The following is a 14,406-nucleotide window of genomic DNA, read 5'->3' on the forward strand; positions in this document are numbered from 1 at the left end:
TTGAGCTGTTTCAAATCCTAAAAGATGATGCTGTGAAAGTACTACACTCAATATGCCAACAAATTTGGAAAACTCAGCAATGGCCACAGGATTGGAAAAGGTCAATTTTCATTCCAATACCACAGAAAGGCAATATCAAAGAATGTTCAAACTACCGCACAATAGCACTCATCTCACAAGCTAGTAAAGTAATGCTCAAAATTCTCCAAGCCAGGTTTCAACAGTACGTGAATGGTGAAATTCCAGATGTTCAAGCTGGACTTAGAAAAGGCAGAGGAACCAGAGATCAAATTGCCAACATCCTCCAGATCATGGGAAAAGCAAGAGAGTTCCAGAAAAACATCTATTTCTGCTTTATTGACTATGCAAAAGACTTTGACTCTATGGATCACTACACACTATGTAATATTCTTAAAGAGATGGGAATACCAGACACCTGACCTGCCTCCTGAGAAATTTGTATGCAGGTCAGGAAGCAACAGTTAGAACTGGACATGGAACAACAGACTGATTCCAAATCAAGAAAAGAGTAAGACAAGTCTGTGTATCATCACCTTCTTTATTTAACTTGTATAGAGAGTGCATAATGCAAAATACCAGGCTAGATGAAGCACCACCTGGAATCAAGGTTGCTGGGAGAAATATGGATAACTTTGGATATGCAGCTGACACCACCCTTGGCAGAAAGTGAAGAAGAACTAAGAGCCTTGTGATGAAAGTGAAAGAGGAGAGTGAAAAAGCTGGCTTAAAACTCAACCATCAGAAAACTAAGATCATGGCATCTGGTCCCATCACTCCTTGGCAAATAGATTGGGAAACAATGGAAATATTGAGAGATTTTATTTTTGGGGCTCCCAAATCACTGCATATGGTGACTGCAGCTATGACATTAAAAGATGCTTGCTCCTTGGAAGAAAAGCTATGACCAACCTAGACAGCATATTAAAAAGCAGAGACATTACTTTGCCAACAAAGGTCCATTTAGTCATAGCTATGGTTTTTTCCACTAGTCATATGTAGATGTGAGAGTTGGACTATAAAGAAAGCTGAGCGCCAAAGAACTGATGCTTTTGAACTGTGGTGTTGGAGAAGACTCTTGAGAGTCTCTTGGACTGCAAGGAGATCAAACAAGTCAATCCTAAAGGAAATCTATCCTGAATATTCATTGGAAGGACTGATGCTGAAGCTGAAACTCCAATACTTTGGTCACCTGATGGGAAGAACAGACTCATTTGAAAAGACCCTGATGTTGGGAAAGATTGAAGGTGGGAGGAGAAGGGGATGACAGAGGATGAGATGGTTGGATGGCTCACCAACTCAATGGACATGAGTTTGAGTAAACTCTGGGAGTTGGTGATGGACAGGGAAGCCTAGCGTGCTGCAGCCCATGGGGTGCAAAGAGTTGGACACGACTGAGTGACTGAACTGAACTTATGCCCATATCTTCTTATGAAGCTTGCCTGTGCCAGTCATTCATTAACTATGAAAATAGTGGAAAACAAAAATTTGAATCCTAGAAGTTGTCACTAAATGGCAAAATCAATGATCCTTGAGATGTTCTATTTTGGAACTCGACATAGGAAATATTATGTATTCCTTATTGCTTAAGGCATTTTATTACAGGTGTGTGTGTGTGCAAAGTCACTCCATTAGTGTCAGACTCTTTGTGACCATATGGACCACAGCCTGCCGGGCTTTCTGTCCATGGGATTTATTACAGGTAAAAGCATCTAATTACTAGACAAGTAATGTAAATTGATAAATGCAGTACTTCAGAGAAGATTATTTGAAACAGCTATTTCCTGGTTGTTTATGTGCAAAAATGGCATAGTTACAGCTGGGATGAGAAACTAGCAGTAGAGTTTAGGATTTAAGATACAAGATTCTGAAATCTGCTTTATCGGTGTTCAATTACTAATTTTTTGTTGACCACTGTGAGACTATAAGAAATTGCTTAATCTTTTTAACCCTCAGTTATTATTTCACACTCTATCCCCCACTCTTCTCTATTCAACACAAACATATTTCTAAAAACAACTTGATTTCCTCCATTTTCTAGAGAACAGTACGTTTCTCTGGCTTTAGCAAGCCTGCATTAAATGGCAGTGACTGGGAGATGGAAAGTACTATTTACCTTCTCTTATGTAAGTAAGGGCAGGAGAAGGGGACGACAGGGGATGAGATGGTTGGATGGCATCATCTACTCGATGGATACGGAGTTGGGTGGACTCCGGGAGCTGGTGATGGACAGCCCTGGCGTGCTGCGGTTCATGGGGTCGCAAAGAGTCGGACACGACTGTGTGACTGAACTGAGTTGAACTGATGTAACTAAGAGACTGAACAGCCTCTGGAATATGGAGAGCTCTTTGAAGGAGTTTTGTGACTCACTGACTATTATTCTTCCCCGTTTAAAAAGATAAAGGCTGGCTTTACCATTGCTCCAGCTAAACACGGCCAAATGTTAATTTCAGGTTTAACTGATTGTAGACAGTTTGACGGAGAAGGAAATGGCAACCCACTCCAGAACTCTTGCCTGGAAAATCCAATGGACGGAGGAGCCTGGTGGGCTGCCGTCTATGGGGTCGCGCAGAGTCGGACACGACTGACGCGACTTAGCAGCAGCAGCAGCAGCAGCAGACAATTTGACCTGGCGTGCTGCGATTCATGGGGTCACAGAGAGTCGGACACGACTGAGCGACTGAACTGAACTGAACTGATAGTGAACAGCACTACCAAGCAGGTCGAAAATGTTTGACTTTTAATTGTAAATATGTCACTAAATATATGTTCCTGTTCTTGAATATTTGAACCTCTGTGTCACTACAGATAAAACAAGCTCATGTTTTTTTTATTAGCAATGGGTAACAATGTGATTGTAGACAGTTGAATAGCACATATGTATCAAAAACTTAACAAACATCTTTTCCATAATTTTCTGTTCATAATTATATTCAGATGTCAAGTCAGGCCTAAAGTAGCAATATTGTAACAGTACAGAAAGTAACAATTATCATATTACTTTATATTGCAGAAGCTCAGTAAAAGTTAGCATAAAAAATTAAATTTATAAATGAAATATATCATTGAAATGCACATTGATTTTTTTCAACCAGTGTAGTTGCTTTATATCTTTTTGAACATGACATAAAGACATCAAGTTAAAAAGTTCAAAAATATTCAAATTAGAAAATCCAAAAATATAACTTCTGATTTTTACAACTAATCATCTAATCAAGCATATTTAGAAACTTAAACTCAATGCTAACGATTTGGTTGATGATTTGGAAATGAATATACAAATAACAAATATACTGGATTTTTTGTTAGCATTTTTGCTTTTGGAAAGTTAAAAGGCATTTATAAATTTGATCAGAAAAAAACCTGTTTAACTATAAAACATTACATTATGATACACAACCAATTACTCATATATGGACTCAAATTTACTATTAAACAAATCATGCAGACTGTAATTTAGAATAACAATTTTTGGCTTCAAGGATAATTCTGTGATTCTATACTAGTGTCACAAAAGATATGACTGTAAATTTACACTTGAATATTTTCTTAAGAAAAAAACAAATCTTACATCATACCAATTATTATACCTTACATGAATATATTTGATGATCCAGGATCATTAAATCTGCCTAACATTTTCTTTGATGATGGAAAGGATATTCTGTTGACTTGCTTTAACAAAAGTGATTGTTAATGATCCATGACTCTTAATGAATCATGAGTCTGCCAGGTATTTGAGTTGGTGAAGGATCTCTTGTTTTGATTCAATATTCTGAAGGTTCTATATAAAAACAAAAGTAAAAGTCAATAATATGCCATTTTAAGGATTTTACAAATGTGTCTGTGCTTATATTTTTGGTTCGATTGTGTGCCTGAAGAGGAAGATAAGTTTTTAAAAGTGAAGGTCAAAAAAAATAGAATATTCTAAGGTCTAAGTATCATGCATTTAACAATGTTCTCCAAGTAATCATTTTCATTTTTTATTTATTTTTTAAAAAATTTATTTTAATTGGAGGCTAATTACATTATTGTATTGGTTTTGCATTACACTGACATGAATAAAAATAGAGTCTTTTCTCTCACATATTTAAATTTTTAGTTATTGGCTTCATTGCAAAATTCTTTGAAGATTTAGAGTTGTTTTGATTTAGTATAACACAAAACAAATGCAAAAACCTTAAATCTTTACTGCATACAAACAAGTGTTCACATGGATTAGATCTGTCCATCAGGTAAGTGGCAAGCAGCCTGCTTTCATGAAGAAAGCATTATTGATCTCCAGAATGAGTTGACACAGGTATTGTGGTTACTGATGTTTCTGTTTCATTTTATTCCATCTTTCCACGATGGCTTTTACTTTTCTCTTTTATTACCACTGGGTCTGGATATTTCAGATCCATGTAAGGATCAATTTTAAATTGCATGGAAAGCAAGTTATAACTAAAATAATATAAAATAATGATAAAACATAGTTATAACATTATAATACATAATAAGCTATATTATTAATGATATTAATAATATAGTATAATTATTATATTATTAATCATATAAGTAATAATAATATAATATGAAATTTGTTTTTCAATATATATTACAGTCAACTCAAGATTTTTGCCTATAACACTCATTGTCATCCAGTAAAGGAACATGCCTTTCTATGCAGGTAAGAAGAGAGAATTTAACAGCTGATATGTAGGAAATTTTGAATAGTCATGGGCCTTATTTACCTGAAACACAAGAGTAATCTGTAAAGGAGCCCTGGGCCCAGGTGGCAGATATGAGTAAAGATTGAGGACCTATAGGGCTTTTGCTAAGTTGGAAAGTTTTCTACGCTTCTCTCCATCAGTTCTCTGTGATGGAATGTCTAGGCAGGCCCAGAAACTGAACCGTGCTTTCAGATATTCTAAACCAAACAAAGGAAAGTTTAATGAATTCCAAATGCTATTTTCCCCCTTGACATTGACTCTAATACTTTGGCCTTTAAACTGTATCTTGGAACTCAAAGAATATCTTTTCATACAAATACAACTTTAAAGGCCTTGAAGAAAAACAGTTTGGTATTGATATTGGTCAGCATCAAATTAAATGGTTAGAGGAGTTGGTTAGAGGAGATCCAACAGGGGAATATGTTTAGCTGGGATTACATTTAAAAATAAGTAAGCTTGAATGCCTGTAGATAGAGCACACACTGATCATGTACCCGACCACTTGCTACCACCACACACCTCCCCATTAAGTCTCACACTTGGTCTCTCTGGTCGTGGAGTCTGAGGAGCCATAGATGTACCAGCATCATCAAGTTTACTGAATCTTGTTGTCTGAGAATCATGAGATAAACGTCCACTGCCTCTGCTGCCCTCAGGCTTAATCTTACTGATAAATATATTTTAGGTACATGTATATAATGTATATATCATATATGTATGCACACATACTTAATATATATATTTTTCATTAAAATTATGCAAAAATATACACATTTGTATATATGAAGAATTCCATGGACTGCATAGTCCATGGGGTCACAAAGAGTTGGACATGACTGAGTGACTTTCACTTGCACTTCATACACATTTGTATCATTAATAAGCAAATGAACATCACTGATATTTAAATATCAAATACTTTACTTATTATAGCTTATTATTATTTTATTACTATTTTAATTAAAAATAAGCAACTGAATACTTTATATCTCTTTGTAAGTGTTAGATAAGTGGAAAAATTTTCAACCCTAGACATTTTGACATCTACAATTGATATATATTTAACTTAAGGTCTCACATTCACAGTGAAGGCAGCCAAGGAAAGAGAAGATTTGGAAAAAGTAAATTAAGTCAGGCAATAGGAATAAGTTCTTTTAAGGTGCCTGATGAGGCCTCATTTCATACCTCACTTAATAACTGTGAACAAAAATAATAAAACTCAGCTTATAAGAAATTAAAGACTATATCTTCAGGTAAATATAAAGTGTGCGAAATACACAACAGGTCCATTATGTGAGCAGATTAACCCTGCAAGGGATCTGAATAATAAATGCAGCAAAGTTCAATTTGGGTTTTGTAGGAAAACTGGGGGAAAGATTGAGAGACATTTCACTGGAAGAACGATGCATATATGCTTATAAAATGCAGCGTGAATCATCCAGTGTGATCACGCTTCCCTTACATATGAAGCCAGGGTAACGTTCTCATAGACCCATCCCACGATTCCCGTATCTGAAGGGACAAGCACTGCTTCTCGGCCCTGCTTAGCTCTGCCTTTCTGACGCGTGGTCTCACAGGGCTGGTCCCCTTACAGCCCTCCCTGCTGAGCTGCATCCCATTACCTCAGTTTGGCCATGACCAGGAGAATGATCCCGCAGGTGACCGTCATGCACGTGACAGCATAGATGACTTCTCCTAGAAGTAAAAGATGCTTTTAAAGTACTGGGTTTTTAGAATGAACACTATAGAGGGTGGATTTTTAGTATATGTGCTGCTGAAGCAAGCACCAGAGGATGGATTTTTAACTGACCATTGAAGGGGGGATGAAATCCACTGAGAGTTATCTCCTTTGCATGCTTTCCTTTTTGCAATGCAATGCCTTTGACCTTAGACAGGGTCGGATAATCTGAAAGAAAGCAATGAAAATGAGGTGAAAGTATATCAAAGTCATGCATCATTTTTATCCCTTGGGTTGTAATTTGCTTGGTAAGACAACAATTTATTTCTATGATGGTATTTTAATATAATATTGTTATGATAGATTTGGGTAAAAGGGGGAACACTTTTATTCAATGTTAACAGCCTTTTTCACCTTTAATCAAATAACTGCATAATTGAAGTTGCTTTTAAAAAATATTACTAGAATAATGATTGCATTTTATAATACAGTTCATTTTGCCTTATACATAGACTAGGAAAAAAATACAATAATTTAAGGCTGCACATTGGGATACTGAAAAACATTCCTTCATTACAAGAGTGATTGTTTGAGTACACATTTCCCCAAGACCCACTGTATTTATGAATTTTTAGAGTACCTTCAGGACAGCCCCTAAACCAGTCACTCTGTTCAACTCTCTACCTAGACCCTTCAATATCTGGTTTTGCTTATTTCCCTATTCTGTCTCCCTTTTTGAACCACTTCATTTTATATTGTTTTTACATATTTTTATCTTACTTAGGGGCTTTCCAGGTGGCTCAGATGCTAAAGAATCTGCCTGCAATGTGGGAGACCTGGGTTCGATCCCTGGGTTGGGAAGATCCTTTAGAGAAGGGCATAGCAACCCACTCAAGTATTCTTGCCTGGAGAATCCCATGGTCAGAGGAACCTGGAGGGCTACAGTCCATGGGGTCACGAAGAGTCGGGGTCCTCTTGATCAGTCCATAGCCCTCTTCTTCTTGTCCATTTTGTCCTAAATGTATTCCACCCTCACTTCATAACTCATAAGAAGGTGCAAGCTTTGGATCTTTGGAGTTAACTGAGCTCTGGTTTAGGTGATTTTATTGATAAATTTGAAATCACCCCTAGTTTTGATTCAAGTTGACACAAACATATATGTCAAACATACCAATAACTAATTTCTTTAATGATAATGGTTCAGGTGGGTTTTAAGACTTAAAAAAAAAGAAAGAAAAGAAAAACAAAGGAAACTGAGGTAGAGCCTCCACTTGCAAGAGAGTTTGCTATCTTCTGTTACAGATGTTTCACACATTTTGAGACCTGGGAGGCTGGGTGGATAGATTTTTTTGCAGAAGTGAGTGTATCAAATAAACAGGGAATTGCATCCAATGACAACAGGCTCTGAGTGGGAAAGGAGGGAAGGCCTGTTAACCAACAGTCCCGTTTAGTCCTCACTCTGCCCAGGACTGATACGTCAGGAGCCAGCTCCTTGGAGCCAAGGTGTGAGGTCCGCCCTGAATACCTGGTAGAAATCACAGGAACCAGACTGTTTGAGATCAGTAATAAAATGATCAGGGTGGGTGCAGGAGAAGCAGCCTAATATAAGAGCTAGAAAGGTACCTGAGAATTTTGTCACTGAAAACTAATTCTCAAGGAGTTAAGACATTAGCACACAGTTCAGACATTAACTGTTAAGACATTTTTAGCTCAAGATTGTCTTAATCCCCAACTCACCTATCAGATTATCATATATTTATAGAAGTCTGACCTTCTTAGGAAGTGAAAAATCAACCTCTTCTGAATGTAAAAGCAATAGAAGTAGAGCTTTTGATATTTTTCACTTTTGTGGTTATGAAATAATTCTGTTATTCACTAGAACCTCAGAAAGGAAAAATTGAGCTATTTCGAATTTTTTTTTTAAATAACAGTGTGTTTTGGGGGGAAGAATTAATTTCAATCAAGTTAAACATACAGTTGTTTAGTGAACTAAGTGATCATAATTAAATTTTATATTTAAGAAAATTGGAATATTAAGCATACATTGTTTTGCTTCTCTTTTAAATTCTATGGTGTTTTGTGACATTTGAGGTGATTCATTAACTAAATGTAAATGTATGTAATGTACATTGGCTGATTATTCAAATGATGCTATTGGTTTTCGTTTATTAAATTCTACCCCTCAGTACATTTTTGCCTAGTTAGATATTACAATTTATCTTTATATTAGAAAAATGGTAAGATTTTGATTAATCAGGCTATCTTTTAGATCTATAACTGCCTAAGGTAATTGTTAAACATTCACCTAGTAAGGCTTAGAAAGAATTGTCTCATTCACTAAATTTCACTCACATGGAACTCATTAACAAAGTTATAATAGATCAATGACAGAAATGCTAGCTAATGATCCCAGTGAAAATTTTAATGTGACTAGCAGTCACTCCACAATCTTAAATATTGTACCCTAGGAGAATACCAAATATCAGCTAGAAGAGATTAATGTTACAGAGGGTTTCTTGGCTACTGAAGCCCACTGGAGGTTGTCCCCCACCTTTTATAAACAGTGAGGCTTACTGTGTTTTATAACCATGAAATTAAAGTCGGCAGAGTTAATAACCGACCTCAGTCCCACACCATCTGCTATATTTATAGATAAACATTGTCTGTGACTTGTTTATCTTAACTCCTACCCTAGAGGAATTAGATACTATTATGAACTATATTGTAAAATCCCTGTACATTTGACGGGAAATCAAGATTAATTTCAGCCTTACAGTAAGAACAAATTTAAATAGTATTCTCCCCGAATGAGCTACAGAGATGGGATCATTTCTCTTTTTTTTTTCTTCCAAAAATCTTGCACAGCAGTGGCTGAGAGCTGATGCAGACCAAACCTTTACTTTGTATAATTTATATGAAGTAGTAAATGCATTGTAAAAAATGTGGCAGATCAGACACAAAGTCATGATTTAAAAATAAATGTCAGAGTTCTTGAGACTAATTAACTTGAGTACAAACTACAGATTTGTCAACCTTCAATTAAGGCATAACCCAGAAGACTCTGATTGGGAGAAAAATTTGATGAAAGGAACATTTTCATAGAATAATTTTTAAAATATGTTAATGTATCTGTCTTTTTTAAATGGAAGTAAAGTTGATTTACAATGTTGTGATGGTTTCAGGTGTACAGCAACGTGATTCCGTTTTACATGTATATTTATATATTTCATGTTGATGTATGACAGAAGCTAACAGTATTGTAATTATCCTTAATTAAAAGTTAATAAATTATATATATATGTATGTATACATTATTTTTTGGAGAAGGAAACGGCAACCCACTCCAGTACTCTTGCCTGGGGAATCCCACGGACAAAGGAGACTGTCAGGCTACAGTTCGTGGATCACAAGAGTAGGACACAACAGCGCTATCTACATTATTTTTAGAGTCTTTTCCATTATAGGTTATTACAAGATATTGAATATAGTTCCCTGTGCTATACAGTAGGTCCTTGCTAGTTATCTATTTTATGTATAGTAGTGTATACATGTTAATCCCAAACTCTGGATTCATTCCTGTTAATGAATCCCATGGCATAGTTAAAATTCTATTGTCTTCTTTCTAAGTTTAAATAAACAGCACCAATACCATGACAACATCTTATTGAGAAGGAAAATTAAAGGATACTCTTCTTGTGTATCCTAGGCCTGGTGTTATTTCTAATTTGGTCAATATTGTCCCACCTGAAGGTATGTTAATTCCCAAATTAAAAATGAGTTTTTAATTGCTTCACCTAATGATCAGAATTGAGAGTCCATACATCATGGACTCTTTCAATCATCAGTATATGAAAACCTCCTTCTAAAGTGGATTGAAGGGGCATTGCTGCTAGGAGAATGGAAAATATATCAGCGGCTACAAATCTGAAAAGCCTATACATTATTAATATGATAAATCAAGATTTAAACACCTAACATAGATATAACACCATTGCTACTAAAATGTGTGCCTCAAAACTAAACTAACTAAGTAATATGCTTTCCTTAAGCAGCTATAACAGGAATCAACAAGGCATATTCTTCTATGTAATTCATAAACTTCAAAGAAAAGTATGTCTTAGGTTTATCTTCTCCCACTGTGGCTAAACTCATGGTAGTTGCCAGGGGCTGGGGTGACACGGAAACCTGAGTTATTAGTCAATGGGTATAAGATTTCAGTTATGCAAAACGAATGAATCTAGGAATCTATTGTATACCATAGGGCCTATTGTTAACAATGATTACAGTTTTCCTGAAAGGGTAGATCTTAGGTTACCCACTGTGGATCAGTCCCCTTCTTGGATCACAAAAGGACTTGTGTAACTCAATGAAGCTATGAGTCATGCCATGCAGGGCCACCCAAGACAGATGGGCCATAGTAGAGTGTTCTGACAAAAGGTGATCCACTGGAGGAGGGAACAAACCACCCCAGTATACTTGCCATGAGAACCTCATGAACTGTATAAAAGACTGAAAAGATATGACCCCAAAAGATGAGTTCCCCCAGGTCTGAAGGTGTCCAACGTGCTCCTGGGGAAGAGTGGAGGAGAATTACCAATAGTCCCAGGATGAATGAAGCGACTGGGTCAAAGTGGATAAGATGCTCAGTTGTGGACGTGTCTGGTGATGAGGGTAAAATCCAATGCTGCAAAGAACAGTATTACATAGGAACCTGAAGTGTTAGGTCCACAAATCAGGGAAAATTGGATGTGGTCAAATAGGAGATGGTAAGAATAAACATCGCTATCCTAGGAATCAGTGAACTGAAATGGACGGGAATGGGTGAATTTAATTCAGATTATCATTATATCTACTACTGTGGGCAAGAATCCCATAGAAGAAACTGAGTAGCCCCCATAATCAACGAAAGAGTCCTAAATACAGTACTTGGGTGCAACCTCAAAAGTGACAGAATGATCTCGGTTTGTTTCCAAGGCAAGCCATTCAACATCACAGAAATCCAAGTCATGCCCCTACCATGGATGCCAAAGAAACTGAAGTTGATTATTTCTATGAAGACCTAGAATACGTCCTAGAACTAACACCTAAAAAAAAGATGTCCTATTCATCATTGGGGATTGGAATGCAAAAGTAGGAAGTCAAGATATATCTGGAACAACAGGCAAGTTTGCCCTTGGAGAACAAAATAAAGTAGGGCAAAGGTTAACTGAATTCTCCCCATACAATGCACTAGTCATAGAAAATACCCTTTTTCAACAACACAAGAGACTTTATACACAGACATCACCAAATGGTCAGTACCAAAATCAAATTCATCACTTTCTTTGTAGGCAAAGATGGAGAAGCTGTATAGAGTCAGCAAAAACAAGACCTAAAGGTGACAGTGGCTCAGATTATCAGCTTCTCATAGCAAAATTCAGGCTTAAATTAAAGCAAAATGGGAAGAAAAGTGGGCCAGCAAGGTAAGACTTGCATCCTATATGAATTCACAGTAGAGGCAATGAATAGATTCAAGGGACTAGATCCAGTTAACAGTGTGCTTGAAGAACTGTGGGCAGAATCTATACAGGAGGTGGTGAACAAAACCATCCCAAAGAAAAAGAAAAGCAAAGATAATGTGGTTACCTGAGGTGGCTTTACAAATAGTGGAAGAAGGAAGAGAAGTGAAAAGCAAGGGAGAGAGAGAGAAAGTTACATCCAATTAAATCCAGACTCCAAAAAATAACTAGAAGAGACAAGAAGGCCTTCTTCAATGAATAATCCTTAATAATAGAAGAAAACAACAAAAGGGGAAAGACTAGAGAGCTCTTCAGGAAAATTAGAGACATCATGGGAGCATTCTGCCCAAAGATGGGCACAATAAAGGATAAAAAATGGTGGAGACCTAGTAGATGCTGAAGAGATCAAGAACAGATGGAAAGAATACATGGAAGGACTGTATAAAAAAGATCTCAATGAACTGTATTACTGTGATGCAGTGGTTAGTCATCCAGGGCCAGACATTCTGTAGGGTGAAGTCAAATGGGCCTTAGGAAGCACTGCTGTTAATAAAGCTAGGGGATGTGATGAAATTCCAGCAGAACTATTTAAATCCCTGAAAGACAATGCCATCTAGGTTTTGCATTCATTATGTCAGCAAATCTGGAAGACCCAGCAGTGGCCACAGGACCAGGAAAGGTCAATCCTCATCCCGTTTCCCAAGAAGGGTAGTACCAAAGAATGTGCTAACCATCAGATAACTGCACTCATCTCCCATGCTAGTAAGATCGTGCTTAAAATCTTGCATGCTAGGCTTCAGCATTATGCAAACCAAGAAATTCCAGATGTCCAAGCTGGGTTTAGAAAAGGAAGAGAAATTAGAGATCAAATTGTCAACATTCGCTGGATTATAGAGAAAGCAAGGAAATTTCAGTTAAACATCTATCTGTTTCATAGACTATGCTAAAGCCTTTGACTGTGTGGATCATGATAATCTGTGGAAAGCTCTTAGATAGATGGGAATACCAGACCATCTTAGCTGTCTCCTGAGAAACCTGGATGCGGGTCAAGAAGCAACAGTTAGAACCTTGTATGGAACAACTGATTGTTTCACAATTGAGAGATAAGTACAAAAGGGCTGTCTGCTGTCACCCTGTTTGTGTAACCTATACACTGAGCAAATCGTGAGAAACGCTGGGCTGAATGAGTTACAAGCTGGAATCAAGATAGGTGGGAGAAACATCAGCAACCTCAGATATTCAGATACCACTCTAATGCAGAAGGTGAAGAGGAACTAATGAGCCCTTAAACTAAGATCATGGCATCTGACCCCAATACTGAATGGAAAATAGAAGGGAAAAGTTGGAAGTACTGACAGATTTCCTCTTCTTGAGCTTCAGAATCACTGCAGATAGTAACTGCAGTCATGAAATCAGAAGACAATTACTTCTTGACAAGAAAGCAATGACAAACCTAGATACCATGTTGAAAAACAGAAACATTACTCTGCCAACAAAAGTCTGTATTGTCAAGGATATAGTCTTCCCAGTGTTCGTGTATGGTTGTGAGATCAAGACCATAAAGAAGGTAGAAAGCCAAAGAATTGACGCCTTCGAACTGTGGTGCTGGAGAAGACTCCTGAAAGTCCTTTGGACTGCAAGGAGATCAAATCAGTTAATCTTAAAGGAGATAAACCCTGAATATTCACTGGACGGATTGATGCTGAAGCTCCAGTATTTTGGTCATCTGATGTGAACAGCCAACTCACTGGAAAAGTCTCTGATGCTGGGAAAAGAAGGAGAAGAGGGCATCAGAGGATGAGATGGCTGGATGGCCTCTGATGCAATGGACATGAACTTGGACAAACTCTGGAAGATAGTGAGGGACAGGGAGGCCAGGCATGCTGCAGTCCATGAGGCCACAAAGATTCCGACATGACTGGGCTACTCAACAACAACAACAACAATAAGATCTTAGGTTTAATGTTCAAAATGGTGCCGGATGCAAGCTCGTGTACCTGATGCACAGTGAGGGCAAACAAACCAAAACATCAGAATTTGGAACACAGAAAGTTTTACTGCAGAGCCCAGAAAGGAGAACAGGTGGCTTATGCTCAAAATACCCCACAATCCCTGTAGGGAAGTGTTTTTAAAGGCCAGGTGAAGGGAGGGGTCACAGGGTATGTGATCAGCTTGTGCACAGTTCTCTGATTGGTTGCTATTGAGTTAGCTGGGCAGTTAACGTCATTGATCCTTAGGCACCAGAAGGTCCAGACTACATGCGCATGGTCACCAAGTAGTTAATTTCTTTCATTTGGTGGTGGTTTTAGCATCTGAAAAACTCAGAAAATATGCATCAGATGTTAGGAGCTAAAGAAGGGGGTCTGCCCCAGGAAAGGTCCACATGGTTCTGCTTGTTTATATTATCACACAAAATGAATTCCCTGATGATCCAGTGGTGAAGTCTCCATGCTTCCAATGCAGGGGTGCAGGTTCAGTCCCTGGTGGGGGAACTAAGATC

At 37.4% G+C, this 14,406-nt stretch overlaps 1 protein-coding gene across 1 annotated transcript in view; it reads right to left on the bottom strand.

Moving 5' to 3' along the window:
* Positions 1-3,728: 3,728 nt before the first annotated feature.
* Positions 3,729-14,406, bottom strand: part of GFRAL (GDNF family receptor alpha like) — an 88,189-nt gene continuing 77,511 nt past the window's right edge. Inside the window, 4 exon segments of the mRNA XM_088831513.1 lie at positions 3,729-3,779; positions 3,781-3,802; positions 6,353-6,425; positions 6,541-6,636. Coding sequence (XP_088687639.1) covers positions 3,729-3,779; positions 3,781-3,802; positions 6,353-6,425; positions 6,541-6,636 — 242 coding nt within the window.

Source organism: Moschus berezovskii, chromosome 23 (assembly GCF_049115385.1).
Source record: "Moschus berezovskii isolate FMDL1 chromosome 23, NW_MosBer_1.0, whole genome shotgun sequence".
NCBI lineage: Eukaryota > Metazoa > Chordata > Mammalia > Artiodactyla > Moschidae > Moschus > Moschus berezovskii.